The sequence below is a fragment of the Oryzias latipes genome, chromosome 20 (assembly GCF_002234675.1).
Source record: "Oryzias latipes chromosome 20, ASM223467v1".
Classification (NCBI taxonomy): Eukaryota; Metazoa; Chordata; class Actinopteri; order Beloniformes; family Adrianichthyidae; genus Oryzias; species Oryzias latipes.
In genome coordinates this window covers 2,815,068-2,836,045 of record NC_019878.2, presented here as the reverse complement: position 1 = coordinate 2,836,045, position 20,978 = coordinate 2,815,068, and the positions used below count along the sequence as shown (strand labels likewise).

Below are 20,978 nucleotides of genomic sequence, written 5' to 3'. Positions count from 1 at the left end.
ACACACCTAGGGGCAATCCAGAGACACACATTAACCTATGAAGCATGTTTTTGGACAGTATCCAATCAATTCAACCTTTATTTATATAGCACTTTTCCAACTCATGTCACTGAAAGTGCTTTGCATAAAATATAATCAAATTTAAAAACAAAATGACACGACAAACAATGCCGATAACCCCCCACAATCAACAGGCTGCCACAATCACACACCCATGCAGACTCACACACACGCCTAGGGACTATTTAGAGGAACCCATGAAGCAGGATTTTGGACGTCGGCAGGAAGCTAAAGTCTCCGGAGAAAACCCACGCGTGCACGGGGAGAACATGCAAACTCCACACAGAAAGGCCCAACTTTGATGTTCTGGTTCTGGTCCCCCAGCCGGGACTTGAACCAGGGACCTTTCACTTCAAAATATACCAGTGATAATTAGTCACGTTGACAGAATTGGATAGTTTCACATGGGTTGGGAGTCCTCTTCCGCCATCCCATCTGTTTGTCTGCAGGCTTACAGACTGTTTTTGTGATTCTGTTGTCTGTTTTTGATACATGAAAACAAGTTGAAGCCAAAGTGTGCTAATAGCTAAAATGGAAATAATCCCATTCAAGCCCAGTCATTCCTTTGAGACTATGGTTTCTTCTGGCCAATCAATATATAGCTACAGATGTGTTAAGTTATAACTTTTTTTTGTCTTTGAAATATAAATATAATTCACAGAGTCCACAATTTATTGAATCATAAAAGAAGTATTGAAAACAGATTGTTAAAGACATTTTTAAATATAATATCCACAATAAATCAATAAAGTACAACAATGTATACAATAATACGTACAATGTATTCAAGTTTTTTACTAGTCCCCCTGTAATTTTGATGGGAATAAATGAAATTCTAGAAACATGTGACATAATTTGGATTAAACTGGAAATCAAATTTATTAGTCTGCCCCATCCCAGCCTGACAGGTTCTCTTTTGTTTGGAGTTCATGGTTTAAGCAGATAGAACAGCATTTCTCATTAACTCTGCTAGAATTCAAGAAAATCTTTAATTAACTGATCACAAAAGTGCTTCTCTTGTAACTGAACACTCACCGTGCTCCTCCTTCAGCTCTGGAGGCAAACAGCATCTCTATCTTTAAGCTTAGATTTCAAACCTTCCTTTAGAATAAACTGAAAGTTCAGGTTAACCTGGGTGACCCTGAGCCATAGGTTTGCTGCTTAACTCTCACACTTCTTGGGTTTTAACACCTTTTATCCATAAACGTATGAGCACCTGCTGCAGGTTTTTCCTCTTTTGTCTTGTTACAGATGTTCCATTGTTTGCAGATGGGTGACCTTCATTTTGGAGCTTTCTATCCATCAGTTTTACTTACCACAGATGAACGTGACTCATGTGTCGCTCAGTTATGAGGATTATTATTCATAACTGTTGATGTAGTTGGTCTGTTCAGACTTGATGATCACAGTAATAAACATCACTTTTCTTTATTAATATTTGCTTAATTAATGCTCTCAGTTTTTTGTGTTGTTCACTGAAACTGGTTAAAAGTGGAAGGCGCTTGATGTGCCTGACAGACACTACCCAGGACAAAGTCCACTGTGCAAAGTCGGGTGCTGCGTCATCGCCAGTGGGCGGAGTTTGCACAGACTCCTCTGCGGTCACTTTTTTGCCACATTCCCGGCTGACAGAAGAGTGGTTCCCCGGTGGTTCATTGTATTTTCCGGGAGTTTTTGCTGCTCCTCTGCACACGGAACGTTAAATTTGCCGCGATGCTCTCCGCGAGGTCAGTGTGGGTTGCCGTGAACGTCACGTGACTGTCATAGCCGCGATGCTAACACGTTCACCGCTCTGCTAGCTAAAGCTCCTCACCGGGATTTAATTTCTCTGAGTCTGTCCCACCGTGGTTTACTGATATAAAGCTGCCGTCATGAGTCGGTTCCAGGGTGGGGTCAGCCGGACCCTGCCTGTGGGCTCTGAGGGTGCGGTACACCCAGCCAGAGACCCCCTCCCCCCGAATCCCGCACCTTAGAGCCCAGCCTGCGCGAGGATGCCGGGAGAATGACTGACAACTGAAGAGAAGCACCGGAAGTCACCTGTCTGAGCTGAAACAGCTGATACAGGTGGACACGGCTGAAGCTGGAAGGAGTGAAAAAATCTTCAGCTGCAGATTTAGTTGGAGCACTGAAAGTTTAGTCCTAAAGATGACAAAAATGTCATTAGGAAGGCTCTTTAGTTGCTCCAGTCAATGTTAAATCAGCCGAATACATTAATAACGTTTCTAGAATATAATCCTCCCAAAAACTGCTACAATTAATTAAAAAAGAACCATAAACCTGCTGGAGGCCCAAAAGACCGCAAACCAAGTCGGGCCAGGCTGCTCAATACGCCTTCAAGTCCTTTGAAAAAAGCCATAAATGGTCCATTTTCTGAGCAGAAGACTGAATTCCAACCTTAATGAGGTCATTACTTCTAAGGCTGGACAAACCAAGGATGCAGAAATAGGAACAACTCACGTTTTTATCAAGCAACAGGAATTTTAGTGCTGAAGAAAAGAACCAAAAGTCTATTATAGTTCAAACTTGAAGCATCGGTGTCCTGAAATTTCACATTAGCGTCTAGATCTATCAGAGTAGAAAGTTTCTCAATGTTTTAAAGACCCGATCTGATGAAAATAGTGTCTTTCACGTGTTTATGTGGCATTTGCCTCATAATGGAGGACATATATAGAGATATCAAGACTAGAACTGCAGTTCTGTGTATTTCTTTATTCAGATTGTTGTGAATCAAAAGCAGACACAAAAAAACGCGCTGTACTATTTGTGACGTAGAAAATGCACTCGTTGGGCCTCCAGCTTCCTGCTCCTTTCCATTCGGATGCATCCACTGTCAGAGAAAATAGATCCATGAACGTCTTTGTTTTCCTCGTCTGAGCTGGAATCTGGATCTAAATCAGCGATTCTCAATTTTTTTTTTTGAAGTTCTTAATTTTTAAATTAAGAACTTGACATTAGACTAGGGGGACAATTTTGGTGAAAACAATGGATAGACAGATCAAGTTGTTTTTAAGAACTTGAATGAGCAAGTGTCATTTGTACAGTTAACCAGGCCCTCCAGATGTTGTCCCAGTTGTGGTTGGAGGTTGCATCCTGCAGATCTTCTACTCGTCTAGTAATTGCATCATTTGATAGACGTATTTCTTCAAACGTTTTCTTTTTCTCTGGACAAACAATGTCAGCTACTTTCAGCATACATTCTTTTTACTCCTCGTCACTTAAGGGTTTGCTACGCCGGGTCATTTCCAAAGCCACAATGTAGCTACTACCTTCTATCATATCCGTCTATCTTGCATTTACTTGCTTGCAAATAGAAAATATTTTTTATTTTAAGTGCCTTTCAGGTCACCCAAGGTCGCTGTACAAGGTTAAAAATATGAATAACAGAATAAAATGTCAATAATAAATTAACAGAGTAAAATATCAATAAACATAAAGATAAACATCAAGAAGACGTAAGAACAGGATAGAAAAAACAGTATAAAAAAACAAACAAATCAGACAACAACAGATCACTCCCCAGGGATTCTATTCGACAGACTGATGGTTCGTAGTTTGATAAGACGATGTGTAATCAAAGCATTTAGCTGAAGGATTGGATGATGGGCATGAATGTGCTGGACTCACCGATGTTAAAGTCCTCTCTCAGTTGATTGTTGTGTTTCTTTTGCAGGTTTCTGTTGCCACGGTTGCCGTTGACGGGCAGATCGCTCTGCTCCGGTGTGGCAGCCAAACATGGAAAGACGCCCACCACGGCTGACGGTACGAAACCCCAGATAGATCCTGATTCCTTTGATGGTGACTTTCAGCAGTGAAGCTCCTGGTGTTTCATGTTGCAGTTTATACCACTAGATATCACACAAATAAAGTGGAAACTGATTATGTTGAATCTGAACCATTGACTGCATTAGAGAACTGGACTGAATAAGCCCTCCCTTTTCCCGTTCCAAACAGGAAGTACCTGCTGGTTTCAAAAGCCAAATTCTCATAGACTTCTATAGAGACATAAACAGCTGTTACTCAGTCATTCTATTGGTCAGAAGAACCTTTCTTACTCTGATACATTTTTCTAACATCTTCTTGATAATCCTCATTTTTTTTCATGAAATTTTTTCTGTGGTGAAAGTTATTCAAGTTATAAACTGACCAATCAGATGCCTCGATTAAAGGGTGGAATGTTTAAAATAGTCCAGTTCTCTGATCCAGTCCATGTCCTGAACTTGAACTTTAGCTAAACCATTTCTGATTCAGGATTTGTTAAGCCTGAGTTGACAGCTGTGAGGTTAACCGGGTTTAGGCGGGTTAACTTGACGTTCCTCCTAATGCCAAGTCTGCAGGAGCTGTCAGAACACTTCAGTGATGTTGAAGCAGGTTGTCATGGAGACGTCTTCACAGCTGATGGTGTCGATAAACAGAAGGTTCCTACAGACATCTACCACAATGAATGGAATTTCTCTGATCCATTTCTCACTAATCGTTTCAAGTCTTCTCACATATCTTTGTGTTATTTATTTCGTCAACATCAGACACACACACACAGGTTCTCCATCACATTCTGTGTGCTGATCCAGTTCCCTCTTGTGACACGTTACACACATGTCACAAGAAAATATAGAGCCCTTCCAGATCTCGACGCTGCGTAGTTTGTCCAAGCGGTGTTTCTGTAGCGTGACGTCATCATTAGTCGCAGAACCCTGATCAGTTATTGCAGGCCGAATACTTTTGGTCCCTACACCGTCATAAAACACTAAAGTGGAACCAGTTATTGTTTGATGATCACCTGACACGTGAAAACTCTCAGGAAGAAGCCCCGCCCCCCCACATCCTGAATTTTTATTTGGTGGCGTCTTTCTGCACAGAGAAATATAGGCATCACTGTTTCATTCAGTCTTAAATAAGAAACACGTTTTATTTAGAATATCGTTTTTATTTACCCATCCTTAACAGAATTCAACAGAACCTCTCCATCTGTAGTTCTTCTCAAAGGGGTTCTTCTCATCTCTGACAAGGTTTTTTTCATGCCACTTTCTCATGGGTTCTGTTCCTGAGAAGCCACAGCCACAGTAACCATGACAGGGCTCGACATAGCCATTTGTCCGCTGGCCCGGTCCTGTTTTTCGAGGAGTACGGACCACAAGACTTTACTTTTCACTTGTCCGCTCGGGCCAATAAAATATCTAACAATTAATACATTTTTCACCTTTTACAATAAAGTATATTTAGCGAAAACGTGTAGATTTACCTCGTCTTTATAATTCACTTTTTCTGCTAGTCCTGTGTTCAGACTTCAAGGGTTTCTATGGGAAACCTTTTATCACTCTTCTCCTCCTCTCCCGCCTGCGCGCGCGGCTTTCACTGCCGAGCACCACGCGGCACGCGCTCACTCATTTTTTTTTTCAAACTTTATTGAATGTAACAATTCAATACTAAACAATGTTTAACAGCAACAACGAAGGAACAAGCCAGTGGGTTATTATTACATTTTAGGCAGATATATTTAAACTGACACACATATCAGCGCGCCCCCTGGTGGTTTTTCACCGCGATGATCATAAATCCAACACCGTCACTGCAGAGAGACTGAAGCATGTCAGAGATGTGGAAGACATGGCAGGAATAGATAGGAATATGTCAGATGGAGTGACGGGTGGAATTAGTACTATGGACAGCAAGATATTTAATGAATGCATTGAAGATGAAACTGTATCCACTAAGCTTTAAGCTGAATGTCAAAGAATCAAAGGCAACTCAAAATACCTGAATCTCAGACTCAAATGGAGTATAAGGTCAAACTACTTAATTTTGTTTTTCTTTACAACACTGTAAGCAGTAAGTATTTCTAGTTAGCTGAATGATCTCAGTAATTTAATTGTATTTAATTTTTCAATTATTTAATTTAATTAGGTAACTAATGTAACTAAAAAGTAAATGTAACTTTGCAACAGTAACAAAAAGCAGAACCTTAAGGCAGTCAGGGCAAAAAAGTCAATAAAACTTCTTAACTATTGATTAGGAACAAATGTGAAATGGCAGTGATTAGAAGCAGCATGAAAACTTCTGAACTAGTGTTTCCTACTACACTGCAGTGCTCTCTTCAAAACATCTGAAACAGACTAGAGCAGATTTAAGTTTGATATGCTCTATTTTTAGTCATTGAAAAGTGTATAAATAAGTGCTAGATGTCACCAGAATGCACCAAATTGCACCATATTTGCCCTGTGGGCCAGTGCAAATTTCTGGGCTATGTCAACCCCTGCATGAACACACCGCTCTTCCTGTGTGTCAGACCCCATCACCTCATCTTCATCCCAAAACAAAGGTCTTCCTCTCCCTGGTCATGCTGGGTGCCAGCGGTTTTCTTTGTTGGCCCGTTGCCATGGTGATTCTGAGCTCCACGTGCACACCTCAGACTCGGAGCTTTATGGACCAGAAGAAGATCCTGAAAGCATCCAGACTCTCCTGTGAAGCTCGGGCTCTATCAGGCCTCTTTCTCCGGTCCACAGCGGCACACGCAGCAGGAGCAGGAATCAGGAACCTCCGTTTTACGTTCTCACAGCCTTTAGGCCAGAATCTAACCGTGTCTTCATTTCTCCAGTAGACATGAATGCTGTTTGAGGTTTAGAGCCACATGATTTCCTTCAATCACAGCATTGAACAAAGAAATCAGGAGGAAAGCGATTCATTTAATCAATATCTTAATTTTAAAATTCAGATATAAACTCAGCGAGTTTATCAACTCAGACTGATTTTTGTAATAATAATGATGACTTTGTTTTGTGTGTCACGTCCAGCAGGAATGTGTTCTGGACTTCGGTGGTTTTAAACTGTGTTTGTCTCCACAGGAAGTCCTCCGTTACACGTGTCAAACGGTGTGTTGGTAAACCACAACAAACCTGTCTGCACCTCCCTGTCATTCCCTTATTCTTGGCTGTAGGTGCACTTCTGCATGTGAGGTGCTGCTTGTTTCAGACCTGTCGCACTTCTCGCCTGCAGCAGTGAAGCTGGACTCTTTTCTGCTCCCATTCTTTGTGTTTTGATGTTGTCTGTCCGTCTGACGCCAGCTTCTGATGAAGTGTGTGACGGTGTCCTCCCTATGTTTCAGTGCGAAACAAGCTGAGAGAAATCGTTGGAGCTTCAACCAACTGGAGGTACCGATCCTCGTGTTTTTCATCTCCTGTCACCTCCAGTAAAATGTGCCTTAATATGTGAATGAGAATTAACAGCATCTCAATCCGACAATTCAGAAAATTTTAAATGCTTGGGATAAAAATGGAAGAACAGCACCGCTTCATTAGAACTCTACAATCAGAAGAAAACCAATCAGACGCCATCGGTGGTTGTTAGTGTCTGTATCAAAGATCTCAGGAGGACTTAACTTTTACTCACATTAGCATAGCTGGTAATAAACAAACATTTGCTGTTGTGACCAAATTTATTATGTCTAAATTCTATTCAGAATTGTTGAAAACTATGTAAAACCCATTTTGTGTGTATATGATTCAGAAACTGTTAGAGGAGTTTGTGCACTCAGAGTGGAATAGTAAAGCTTTGCTGCTCCTCTCAGCGACCATCAGCAGGCCATGGCAGACCGCGCCTCGCTGTCGTCCATGTTGGCCAGGTCTCAAAGCGACCTTCCAGCCAAAAAGATGAAGGACAGCCGGCTGGAGGTTCACCTCCCTCTGGGCTCTGAGCCGCAACTCAGAGAGAAGTACCTGACCTTCCACAACACAGTCAGGTCAGCAAACGCCGGCACCACCGACCTCCACCGACCTCCACCTGCCAACTTTATCATGCAACACTTTACACACAGCAGCTCACTAACAAAGTGCTGAACCTTTGGAGTCACAAAGTCATCTACGATAAAACATTTAAAGCCCCACTCCGATCATCACGTTGAACTATTTTCAGTGTTTCCAATGATATTTCTATCATGATGATGCAGTTTTTAGCTAAGAAAACCCTGTAGTTTTCTAGGACATAGTTTCTGCAGGAGGAGGAGCAGGAGTTTATCAGAAAGTCCGCTCTGAGTTGTGGGTGAGACCATTAAAGTGGAACAACCCCGCCCTCACTTCCCGTCACCCATCTCTTTACATGCTCTTCTACTAGCTTACTGCCCCTGACACTCTTAGCCTAAAATTGGAGCTGAAACTAAATTGACAACAACATTGTACAGTTCTGATCCAGATTCCAGCTCAGACGAGGAAAAAAAAGACGTTCGTGGATCTATTCGTCTGACAGTGGATGCATCAGAATGGAGCAGAGCAGGAAGCTTGTGACCCGTCCAGCAAATTTTTACGTCACAAATACTATCTTTTTTTCAACAGCCAGAGATGGTGGGATAGTAAAGCTTTACTGCTTAATTTAAACCTGAATGAATTTGTTAATTAGAAAAAACATGATTTGCGCTTCAAGTTGGGCAAGATATGACAAGCGCTTTTTTAAATAAAAAAATAAACATTTGATTTGATTCGGAGCATGATAACCTGAGTGTCATCAGCATACCTCCAAACACATACATTTTCTTTCTTAAAGGACAAAAGGCTGTTACTGAAAATCTCTGAACCAACATGGTTGCATGTTTTCTAACAGTTCTCGTGTTTCATCTCAGGTTTGGCAGAATCCTGGAGGACTTGGACAGTTTAGCAGGTATCAGTTGATCAGGTCAGAGACGACGCTTCACACTGTGACACACTAACACCCTCTTCATCCTCAGTACTCATCTCATACTCTCACACCTACAACCCGGCATTGCAGAGGTCTCCTTTGTCCATCGTCACCGCCCTGGTGGACAAGATTGGTGAGTCAAAAATAACCTCACTGTTTGTTTATTTGTTTATGTTTTTGTTTGTTTGAGGTCTTTGTTTGTCCTCAGACATGAGGCAGCACATAATCTATCCTGACTGCGACATCAAGTTCACGGGTCACGTGTCGTGGGTGGGCAAGACATCCATTGAAGCCAAGATGCACATGTCTCAGGTAGATGCTCTTGTCTCAGGTAGATGCTCTTGTCTCAGGTAGATGCTCTTGTCTCAGGTAGATACTTCTGTCTCAGGTAGATGCACTTGTCTCAGGTAGATACTTCTGTCTCAGGTAGATGCTCTTGTCTCAGGTAGATGCTCTTGTCTCAGGTAGATGCTCTTGTCTCAGGTAGATGATCTTGTCTCAGGTAGATGCTCTTGTCTCAGGTAGATGCTCTTGTCTCAGGTAGATGCTCTTGTCTCAGGTAGATGCACTTGTCTCAGGTAGATACTTCTGTCTCAGGTAGATACTCTTGTCTCAGGTAGATTCTCTTGTCTCAGGTAGATGATCTTGTCTCAGGTAGATGCTCTTGTCTCAGGTAGATGCTCTTGTCTCAGGTAGATGATCTTGTCTCAGGTAGATGCACTTGTCTCAGGTAGATACTTCTGTCTCAGGTAAATACTCTTGTCTCAGGTAGATGCACTTGTCTCAGGTAGATACTTCTGTCTCAGGTAGATGCTCTTGTCTCAGGTAAATGATCTTGTCTCAGGTAGATGCTCTTGTCTCAGGTAGATGATCTTGTCTCAGGTAGATGCACTTGTCTCAGGTAGATACTTCTGTCTCAGGTAGATGCTCTTGTCTCAGGTAGATGCTCTTGTCTCAGGTAGATGCTCTTGTCTCAGGTAGATGGTCTTGTCTCAGGTAGATGCTCTTGTCTCAGGTAAATGCTCTTGTCTCAGGTTGATACTCTTGTCTCAGGTAAATGCTCTTGTCTCAGGAAAATGATCTTGTCTCAGGTTGATACTCTTGTCTCAGGTAAATGCTCTTGTCTCAGGTAAATGATCTTGTCTCAGGGAGATGCTCTTGTCTCAGGTAGATGCTCTTGTCACAGGTAGATGCTCTTGTCTCAGCTTGATACTCTTGTCTCAGGTAAATGCACTTGTTTCAGGTAGATACTTCTGTCTCAGGTAGATGCTCTTGTCTCAGGTAAATGATCTTGTCTCAGGTAGATGATCTTGTCTCAAGTAGATGATCTTGTCTCAGGTAGATGCTCTTGTCTCAGGTAGATGCTCTTGTCTCAGGTAGATGCTCTTGTCTCAGGTAGATGATCTTGTCTCAGGTAGATGCACTTGTCTCAGGTAGATACGTCTGTCTCAGGTAGATGCACTTGTCTCAGGTAGATACTTCTGTCTCAGGTAGATGCTCTTGTCTCAGGTAGATGCACATGTCTCAGGTAGATGCTCTTGTCTCAGGTAGATGCTCTTGTCTCAGGTAGATGATCTTGTCTCAGGTAGATGCACTTGTCTCAGGTAGATACTTCTGTCTCAGGTAGATGCTCTTGTCTCAGGTAGATGCTCTTGTCTCAGGTAGATGCTCTTGTCTCAGGTAGATGGTCTTGTCTCAGGTAGATGCTCTTGTCTCAGGTAAATGCTCTTGTCTCAGGTTGATACTCTTGTCTCAGGTAAATGCTCTTGTCTCAGGTAAATGATCTTGTCTCAGGTTGATACTCTTGTCTCAGGTAAATGCTCTTGTCTCAGGTAAATGATCTTGTCTCAGGTAGATGCTCTTGTCTCAGGTAGATGATCTTGTCTCAGGTAGATGCTCTTGTCTCAGGTAGATGCTCTTGTCTCAGGTAGATGATCTTGTCTCAGGTAGATGCACTTGTCTCAGGTAGATACTTCTGTCTCAGGTAGATACTCTTGTCTCAGGTAGATGCACTTGTCTCAGGTAGATACTTCTGTCTCAGGTAGATGCTCTTGTCTCAGGTAAATGATCTTGTCTCAGGTAGATGATCTTGTCTCAGGTAGATGCTCTTGTCTCAGGTAGATGCTCTTGTCTCAGGTAGATGATCTTGTCTCAGGTAGATGCTCTTGTCTCAGGTAGATGCTCTTGTCTCAGGTAGATGATCTTGTCTCAGGTAGATGCACTTGTCTCAGGTAGATACTTCTGTCTCAGGTAGATGCACTTGTCTCAGGTAGATACTTCTGTCTCAGGTAGATGCTCTTGTCTCAGGTAGATGCACATGTCTCAGGTAGATGCTCTTGTCTCAGGTAGATGCTCTTGTCTCAGGTAGATGATCTTGTCTCAGGTAGATGCTCTTGTCTCAGGTAGATACTTCTGTCTCAGGTAGATGCTCTTGTCTCAGGTAGATGCTCTTGTCTCAGGTAGATGCTCTTGTCTCAGGTAGATGGTCTTGTCTCAGGTAGATGCTCTTGTCTCAGGTAAATGCTCTTGTCTCAGGTTGATACTCTTGTCTCAGGTAAATGCTCTTGTCTCAGGAAAATGATCTTGTCTCAGGTTGATACTCTTGTCTCAGGTAAATGCTCTTGTCTCAGGTAAATGATCTTGTCTCAGGGAGATGCTCTTGTCTCAGGTAGATGCTCTTGTCACAGGTAGATGCTCTTGTCTCAGCTTGATACTCTTGTCTCAGGTAAATGCACTTGTTTCAGGTAGATACTTCTGTCTCAGGTAGATGCTCTTGTCTCAGGTAAATGATCTTGTCTCAGGTAGATGATCTTGTCTCAGGTAGATGCTCTTGTCTCAGGTAGATGCTCTTGTCTCAGGTAGATGATCTTGTCTCAGGTAGATGCTCTTGTCTCAGGTAGATGCTCTTGTCTCAGGTAGATGCTCTTGTCTCAGGTAGATGATCTTGTCTCAGGTAGATGCACTTGTCTCAGGTAGATACGTCTGTCTCAGGTAGATGCACTTGTCTCAGGTAGATACTTCTGTCTCAGGAAGATGCTCTTGTCTCAGGTAGATGCACATGTCTCAGGTAGATGCTCTTGTCTCAGGTAGATGCTCTTGTCTCAGGTAGATGATCTTGTCTCAGGTAGATGCACTTGTCTCAGGTAGATACTTCTGTCTCAGGTAGATGCTCTTGTCTCAGGTAGATGCTCTTGTCTCAGGTAGATGCTCTTGTCTCAGGTAGATGGTCTTGTCTCAGGTAGATGCTCTTGTCTCAGGTAAATGCTCTTGTCTCAGGTTGATACTCTTGTCTCAGGTAAATGCTCTTGTCTCAGGTAAATGATCTTGTCTCAGGTTGATACTCTTGTCTCAGGTAAATGCTCTTGTCTCAGGTAAATGATCTTGTCTCAGGGAGATGCTCTTGTCTCAGGTAGATGCTCTTGTCACAGGTAGATGCTCTTGTCTCAGGTTGATACTCTTGTCTCAGGTAAATGCACTTGTTTCAGGTAGATGCTTTTGTCTCAGGTAGATGCTATTGTCTCAGGTAAATGCTCTTGTCTCAGGTAGATGCTATTGTCTCAGGTAAATGCTCTTGTCTCAGGTAGATGCTCTTGTCTCAGGTAGATGCTATTGTCTCAGGTAAATGCTCTTGTCTCAGGTAGATGCTCTTGTCTCAGGTAGATGCACTTGTCTCAGGTAGATGCACTTGTCTCAGGTAAATGCTCTTGTCTCAGGTAAATGATCTTGTCTCAGGGAGATGCTCTTGTCTCAGGTAGATGCTCTTGTCTCAGGTAGATGCTCTTGTCTCAGGTTGATACTCTTGTCTCAGGTAAATGCTCTTGTCTCAGGTAGATGATCTTGTCTCAGGTAAATGCTCTTGTCTCAGGTAGATGCTCTTGTCTCAGGTAAATGATCTTGTCTCAGTTAGATGCACTTGTCTCAGGTAGATGATCTTTTCTCAGGTAGATGCTCTTGTCTCAGGTAGATGCTCTTGTCTCAGGTAGATGATCTTGTCTCAGGTAGATACTTCTGTCTCAGGTTGACGGTATTGTCTCAGGTAGATGCTCTTGTCACAGGTAAATGCTCTTGTCTCAGGTAGATGATCTTGTCTCAGGTAGATACTTCTGTCTCAGGTAGATGCTCTTGTCTCAGGTAGATGATCTTGTCCCAGGTAAATGCTCTTGTCTCAGGTAGATGCTCTTGTCTCAGGTAAATGATATAGTCTCAGTTAGATGCACTTGTCTCAGGTAGATGATCTTGTCTCAAGTAGATGCTCTTGTCTCAGGTAGATGCTCTTGTCTCAGGTAGATGCTCTTGTCTCAGGTAGATGCTCTTGTCTCAGGTAGATGCTCTTGTCTCAGGCAAATGCTCTTGTCTCAGGTAGATGCTCTTGTCTCAGGTAGATGCTCTTGTCTCAGGTAGATGATCTTGTCTCAGGTAGATACTTCTGTCTCAGTTTGACGGTATTGTCTCAGGTAAATGCTTTTGTCTCAGGTAGATGCTCTTGTCTCAGGTAGATGCTCTTGTCTCAGGTAGATACTTCTGTGTCAGGTAGATGCTCTTGTCTTATGTAGATACTTCTGTGTCAGGTAGATGCTATTGTCTCAGGTAAATGCTCTTGTCTCAGGTAGATGCTCTTGTCTCAGGTAGATGCTCTTGTCTCAGGTAGATGCTCTTGTCTCAGGTAGATGCTCTTGTCTCAGGTAGATGCTCTTGTCTCAGGTAGGTGCACTTGTCTCAGGTAGATGCTATTGTCTCGGGTAAAAAGTTCTTGTCATAGGTAGATGCTCATCTGCAGGTTTTGGGGAGGAGTCCAGCTCTAGAGGAAGCCATAGAGGCACAAAAATCAGCTGAATTAAGGGGACCTGTCTGCAGAAAGTATGGCTTCCAGACATATTTAGTCACAAACAGAAATTCTACAAGTTTTCAGAATTGTGGGCCCCCTTTATTAAAACTCTTACCAACGTTTTATTCCTTTCATAAAGAACTTTCAGTTCCAGCTAATGATGTCTGGACGCCATGTTGTTGTCCTCCAACCAGTTGGAATTGGTCTCATTTGTGGTGTTTTCTGCAGTTTCAGGACGGAGCGTACGCCCCCATCCTGGACGCTACATTTGTCATGGTGGCACGAGACCCTCAGAACAAGAGGTGAGAGATTTCAAATTAGACTTTTATTTTAGATCAACACAACCTTTTTTGCACAAATTTGTATGTTATTTGCCTTCCATCTATAAAACTTTGATATTTAAAGACCTATTTTCCCAATGAAAATTGTTGATTTTCGTAGTGTTTCCTAATTTTCTCCCATATGTGAGAAATATCTGATTCTTATCACTAAAAGCATTACCAAGCTCATATATTGAGGTTTTTATTGATATTCTGGAGGATAGGAATCAGTAACAACTAAAGCAAACTAAAGGAGCTTAAGGAGGCACAACAGCGCTAAAATATACCATCACAGAAACATCAGATTCAAAAACCAGTTTGTGAGGGTGAGGAATGTTCAGAGAAGAGTAATAACCTTTTACCTCCGTATGGGAAAAATCTGTGGCAATCTCCCCTAAAAAAAGCTATCCAGTGCTCCTGGACACTATACTCACAACTTTTCTTTTTTTTTTAAATGGCAACTATGACATCATCAACTTGCCAAAGGAAAATCCTAATAAGTAGGAACATTTTACAAAGACTTTTTATGATCCACTTTGTTCTGAAGAGGAAAACGTAAAAAAAAAGTACAAACATTTTTTCAAAAAATAAATTGTTCAATTGCAATGCATTGTGGTCCATATTCTCCAATCTAGTGAACCTTGATGCACAATAGTTTATCTCAGGAACTTCTGGAAAAATTCCTGGGCACTTAATTTTGGAATTGTAGACTTGGACCCACCCAAAAATGTGTATGAGTTGTGAGAGAATTCAGACAAACCTGTCTTTTCCTCAACCTCAGTCCTTTAACCCATTGATGCTCAGATGTCTTTCTGAGGCATCTGTTTGTGTCCTTGTACGTTTAACGTGTGACGTTTCTCCTGAAAAAGTCACACACTGGCATCGTTTGTGTTTATCTTCTGTTTTTAGGGCAGCGTTTGTGAATCCTCTGGTTGCTGAGGGGCCCGAGGAGGAGAAACTCCTGCAGGAAGGCGAAGGTAAAGCAGAGCGATGAAGATAAAGAGACGAGCCGTTGAAGTTAGCTTGAGGTTTCCTCCCCCTTCTGCACTGACAGCCAATAAGCTGCGGCGAGTGGAGCTGAGCACGGCGTCGCTGCTGAAGGTGGCCCCCACAGACGAGGAGAGGAAGATTGTCCACAGCTTGTTCCTCAACACTCTGGACTCCAAGTAGGATCCCTGTGGTCTTTGCTCAGGACTAATATCTAATGATTTATTTACTGTCACTCTGTCTAAATTTGACATTTGCATTGATAAAACAGAATTTGTGGGTTTCCACGTGAACATGTGTCAGACTTTTTTTTTTCCTTGCTCATCTCTTCTGCTCCACTTATACTTTTTTTCTTTTTCCTTTTTCTTGTCATTTTATTTCCATCTTTATTTTCTTTTATTTTTCCTCCTTTTTTGATTTCTTATTTACTCCCTTCTTTTCTCTCTTCTCTTCCTCTTCCTCCATCCTCCTCCATACTTTGTTTGCCTCATTTCTTTTCTTCTTCCTGCTTCTCTTCCTACTCTTTTTTCCCTCCTGTTTGTTCTCTTCCTTTATCTTTTCTGCCTCCTCTTCTTCTGCTCCTTGTTTCTCTCTATTTCTTTTTCTTCTTGTTTTCTTCTTGTTATCTGTGATCCCTGATCAAAATGATGTTTTAAAAATCTAAATCTTTTACTTCTCATTTCCTCAAAAGCTATTTCTTTCTTCTGCTTCCTCTCCATCTAAATGCTTTTCTTCTTCTGCCTGATCTGTTTTTCTTGTTCTTTGTTTCTCCTTCTGTATCGTCTCCTCCTCCTGTTGGCATCCTGTAATCTGCGTTTGTCTTCCTCTCCTTCAGCACTGTCAGTTTCCGCAGCAGACTCCTGCCTCCAAACTCTGTATGGATGGAAGACGCCAAGCTGAAGGGTCTGGAGATCTGCCACCCTCAGGTGAGACAATCCGGACAGAAGGAGAGTTTCCTTTTGGACTGCGTCAGCTGCCCAGCAACTGCCCTTGTATGTGCTGTGAACAGGAGAGGAACATCTTCAACAGGATTTTTGGAGGTTTTCTGATGAGGAAGGCCTACGAGCTGGGCTGGGCCAACGCCTGCTCCTACGCGTGAGACCGCACACAGACTGGTTTGTGCAGGGAAGCCTGTCTGACTGCTTCAACAAGGGTTTGTTGTTGCAGAGGCCGTCGGCCGACTCTGGTGGCTGTGGACGACATACTCTTTCAGAAACCCGTGGAGATCGGCTCCCTCCTGCTGCTGTCCTCACAGGTGCTGCAGTCGCACACGTTACCATCCACAGAAACAACCGCCTCCTCATGCACATCACTGCAGAAGCTCATGTCCTGCAGAAGACACCAGGCTGCAAACAGGCCTGTTCCATCATCTGACCCTCAGCTCAGGACTCAAAGGAGGAGATTTACTGAATGCCCTTCTGACAGTCCGTTTCCCTTTGGTGTTTCAGATTAGGGTTGTGCCGATGGACGATGGTATCGTCCATCGGCACACATCGGTGATGGGTGACTATAATCACGATGGGGAGACACCATCGTGATGCCACGCCCCCGCCACACTGCGAGTCGACACCATCAGCTGCGGTTACATGTGCAAAATAACTTGATCGGATCAATGGTCGGATTTGAATCCAACCGTGTAGATGGGCCCAGAAAAACGTTTTCAGTTTATAAAAAAACGTTCACATGGGTCACACTTTCGGTCGGAATAAATCATTCGCACAAGTGCAGTAGTATACCGGAAAAGAATATTAGTTCCGCCCAGCGGCTACAGGGCTCCAGACTAACTTTTTTCACTAGGAGCACAGTGGCCCCTAACTGAAAATTTTAGGGGCGCAACCAGAAAATTTAGGGGCGCATACCGTAAATCAACATTCTAACCAAATCTACTAATTTCCACTGTATTACTAATAAATACTTTAATAATAGATGCAGAAATTACAATGTGCTGTTTCAAATTCAGTGTCACATTTTATTCTGCACTTTTGAAGATGCAACAAAACAAAAGCATCACTGTCATGACAGTACAAATTTATCTTTGTGACACCAAATAGGTGCAGCCAAGATGCACAATAAGCATGTTTGAGATCACCCAGGTGAACTCAACGCTGCACAGATCACCTGGTGTGTGACATATATTTTTGTTTTTGCTCCAACATCAACTGTCAATCGAGAAAGGGGTGGGAGCAAGGGGCAAACCTACCCGGACACAGCTGGAAACTGAACTGACTGAAAGCTGCCCTACAGACTACAAAACAATGCATTATGGGACATGTGTCCTGATGGTTTTTGTAGTGGAGTGATTAATTAAAATAATTTAAAATACCAATTCATTAAAAAAAGGCTACATACATCACAAAACATTAAAATAATCATAAAATATATAATAACACAGATCATACTAAGGGGGAGAAGAATATTAAAACTAAATTGAATGTTAAGGACAACTCCAATTTCCTGTCCTCCTTCAGTCTTGCTGCAGATTCGCTTTCATCTCACAGCCCCCCCCCCCCCCCCCCCCCCCCGGTCTCCCCAACGATCTAGGCGAGGTGCTGGTTCATCTCAAACACGTCTATCGTTGCATTTTCCCCACGTATTTTCAGTGTGTCTAAAACTAATGTTTTTTTGCTCGAGCGTGTTTAAAGTTCAAGCCCCGTTAGCTGTCACGCATGTAGGTGTGGGACATTTATTCTCCTCAGCTGACCCGACTCCCGCGGGAGCGGTGTGCTGCCGTAACAACCGCGCAGGACCGTTTTCTGCGCCGCCGTAACCGTAACCAAAACCTAAACCTTCCTCCGGTTCTGTGCGGCCCAGAGAAAAGTTCAGCACGGACTGCATGTATTTAGAAAATTACAAGCGAATAAATACGTTCTAAAGGAAAGTAAGGAACTCCTTAGTGTGGTCCGGGGAGGGGGCTGTCAGGTGTCCTGCTTTCAAGCCCTGTCATTGTCCCGCCCCCAAGAGTCATATACCCCACTGTGATTGGTTGGTCAGCTTCGCGCACGACAATGAAAAAGTGTCATTCATAAACTGGCGGGCTGCAGTAACATTAAACCTTCATATTAAGGCGGGGACCGCAAAATATCATCTTGGGGGCCGCGAGTTTGAGACCCCTGCTGTACACTCTGGCACTGGTACACTAGCCGCAGGTGGGAAGAACGAATCAATAGTTCGCTTGCTCATAGCTCAGACGCACATATCAGGTTTTGATATTTGTCTCTCCGTTTCCTTCCCACAGATGTTTACGCGCACTCGATTATCTCTAGGCCCCTCCCCCTACACGCATTTTAGCCACTCACAGTGGCTTTCCCTATTCTTCTCACACGCAGTGGCCGCCTCACAGACAGGCATCACGCGAGAGTGTACGTGCTCGCGTTTCATGAGTATGTGCGCGAGTGTGTGTCTGCCTGCGTCCGTGTGCGCTTGCGTCTCATTAATTATTTCATTGATCATTGACGTGCCCCTTCCACGTTTAATGTATAAAAAATACGAAGGGTGGGGGAAGCAAATTTACTGGTCGCGCATTTGCGACTGGATGTAAAATTCAGTCGCACACTCTCAAATTTTGGTTGCAAAATGCGACCAATTGCTCGCAGTCTGGAGCCCTGGGCTACATACATAGATACGTCAGCTCGGTAATATACGAGATTATCCCCTAAATGTGCTTTTATCAATGTTATGGTTATTATGAAGCGCCTGTTCGCTCATCATTTTAATTTTAATCCGTGTGGTCAGTGCTTTTTCTGTTGAAGAACGGAGCCGGAAAGTATCCCGTGTTAACTTATTAGCAGTTATCTAACACGGGCTAACAACATTAGCTTGGGTGAACATAAATCCATGCGGGATAGGCTGCATCTTGGCTGGACGTAAATATGTGGGAATAACATCAGCCTTTATTTTGTCGGGACACGACAAAACAACACAAAAATCCAGGTGATTGTTTGAATGGTTTCTAAGGACTGAGCGACATTTCTGCCACACCCCGCCCCAGCCGCTGTATGACCTGACGGTCCGACCGAGCTCCGCCCGGGACACACACTTTTACCGGGACACCCGGTTTGAGTTCGGTAGCTCGTTCACGTAGAGCTGCGGGATGGATCACAGTCCTTAGTTTCCCACACGTAACAAAGCATCTTCCCCTCAAACTCAAAGTTATGAGTCCATCTGCTCTGCTCAGACGCGGTCGCTCGCTCCACCGTCCACCTGACTGACTAATTAAGTGCAGGAGCGGACTACTTCTTTTCTATTTTGCTTGTTTTTGTTTTGTTAAAGTCACTAAAGTCACTTCCCTCAGTTTATACTGGATCATCGCGGATGACTCATTAGTTGGGAAATAAAGTAATAAGGTAAAATAACGAATAATAATTATATAATAACAAAAAATTACCCCCCCCCCCCCCCCTCGACGATATCATCGTCCATCTTGATGGTTGACTGCAAACATCGTCAACTGCCAATTTAGGGGACATATTTTCAGATGATCCAAACTGGTATCACTGCAGAGCTGAAGCGTCATTTAAATGTTTACATGTCTTATGTGGTGTGACGGTTAAACTTCTGTGCCATCTGTTCAAACCAAACTCACTGTCTCTCTGATGGTTTCATGACTCTCAGCTGCATTTCATCGTAACTGTTGGGGAGAATCTGGGCACAAGAGACCTGTTGGGCAGAGAGATCATTTATTTATTGACCTTTATTTGGGCCTTAGGTGGTGGGATTGTATGGCAATCCTGATGAGGCCAAAGTGGTAGGGGAGGGGCGGGGCTGGGCTGTGGATGGATTTGAGGAGGATTTTGAAGTGGATTCTGTGACGGGCCGAGAGCTGGTGGAGCTGCAGCAGAAAAGAGGTGAAGTGGTGGTGGAGGGAGGTTCTAGCAAGGATCCAGGCAATGGAATTTTGGATCAGTTGGAGTTGATGGATGGGCTTACGTGGAGGCTGGAAAGAAGGGGGTTACAAAAGTCACTGCAGTTGTTGTGGAGACTGTGGAGTAGAAGTGAGGCGGTTGATGTTACGGAGGTGAAAACATGCTGACCAGATTTAAAAGGCAGAGAACTGGATGGATGGATTTTGTGCAGACGAGAAGAAATTCCATTTTATTGGGTGTAGAGTAAGATAAGGATCTTAGTTCTGCCTAACATGATGTGAAGGAAGTACAGGGCAGAGTGGAGTTGACAGATAGAGCTACGTGTGATCAGCATAGCAGTGGAATAGTGTGGAGATATTGACTGGACACAAGTATTCCTTCCACTGCAGTACAAGCAAACATGATTTTATCCACATTTTGCTTTTCATGTCAATGCAGTGCCTGTGTAAACGCAGTCACTCAGACAAATTTGCTGTTGTGCGTTTGTTTCTCAGGTGTGCTACACCCAGGATCAGTACATCCAGGTCAGAGTTCACAGCGAGGTTTTTGACCCTCTCACCCGCCAGCACAGCACCACCAACATCTTCCACTACACCTTCGCCTCAGAAGCCGAAGTTCCTCACATTGTTCCCAAGACTTATGGAGGTGAGTCGCAGCACATCAGAGCCTGTGAGCAGGAAGAGCGGAGACTGATTGTGTTTGTGCGTCTCTCAGAGTCGATGCTCTACCTGGATGGAAAGAGACACTTCAACCAAACCGTGCACCCCTGATGATCTGCAAAGATTTTCTCAGCTACCGACTGAGGAAAGTGACTGCACTTAATATGCTTTTATACCAAGAAAGGCGCTTTGTTGGACTTTCATTTTTTTGCCGAGGATGTTTACAGCGCAGTGTCTGCTGAGTCTGACACTCGATCAAGATGGCTGTTTTCCAAGCTTTAGTTTTTGTCCATTTTTTGCAGTGTAATGTTACAACAATGGAGTTTGTATGTTATATTTTATACCACACTGCTGCTCCTACGCACATTTTTTAAAATTTATTCTATTATGGTGCCAAAGGTGGAAGGCTTACTTTTTTTTTTGCTTTAAAAAAATAAAACAATATATTTATCTCAACTCTTTCTGCTTTCATTCAACTCAATTTACAGATGGTTTGAATTCAATCTGTAAATTTCAGTGTCACATTAAATGAAACGACGCACAATAGACCTACAACTATATATATTTAATTTGTTTTAACTTTTTAAATTGTATTTGTATCTGG

General features: G+C 43.1%; 2 protein-coding genes across 3 annotated transcripts in view; one reads left to right on the top strand and one right to left on the bottom strand.

Moving 5' to 3' along the window:
- The window catches only part of LOC105353610 (hemicentin-1-like), a 703,897-nt gene that overhangs the window by 96,702 nt on the left and 586,217 nt on the right, over positions 1-20,978 (bottom strand). The window lies entirely within an intron of this gene.
- Positions 1,620-20,830, top strand: acot9 (acyl-CoA thioesterase 9). Of its 2 annotated transcripts, XM_004080800.4 has the most exons (16): positions 1,620-1,787; positions 3,731-3,819; positions 6,900-6,926; positions 7,160-7,205; positions 7,622-7,792; positions 8,666-8,703; positions 8,771-8,854; positions 8,930-9,033; positions 13,775-13,848; positions 14,776-14,843; positions 14,921-15,032; positions 15,689-15,779; positions 15,863-15,948; positions 16,021-16,108; positions 20,210-20,360; positions 20,430-20,830. In XM_004080800.4, the coding sequence occupies exons 1-16, from the start codon at positions 1,774-1,776 to the stop codon at positions 20,483-20,485; spliced, it is 1,299 nt and encodes a 432-aa protein (XP_004080848.1). In that variant the 5' UTR covers positions 1,620-1,773; the 3' UTR covers positions 20,486-20,830. The 2 variants fall into 2 exon arrangements, with proteins under 2 accessions (XP_004080848.1, XP_011486895.1); XM_011488593.3 differs by lacking the exon at positions 6,900-6,926.

What these genes read in the sequence shown, in the direction of transcription:
- acot9 (XM_004080800.4), top strand. An exon ending in CTCAACACTCTGGACTCCAA is followed by an intron (nt 15,033 to 15,688) that starts GTAGGATCCCTG and finishes CCTCTCCTTCAG; the next exon opens with CACTGTCAGTTTCCGCAGCA. An exon ending in TGGAGATCTGCCACCCTCAG is followed by an intron (nt 15,780 to 15,862) that starts GTGAGACAATCC and finishes TGCTGTGAACAG; the next exon opens with GAGAGGAACATCTTCAACAG.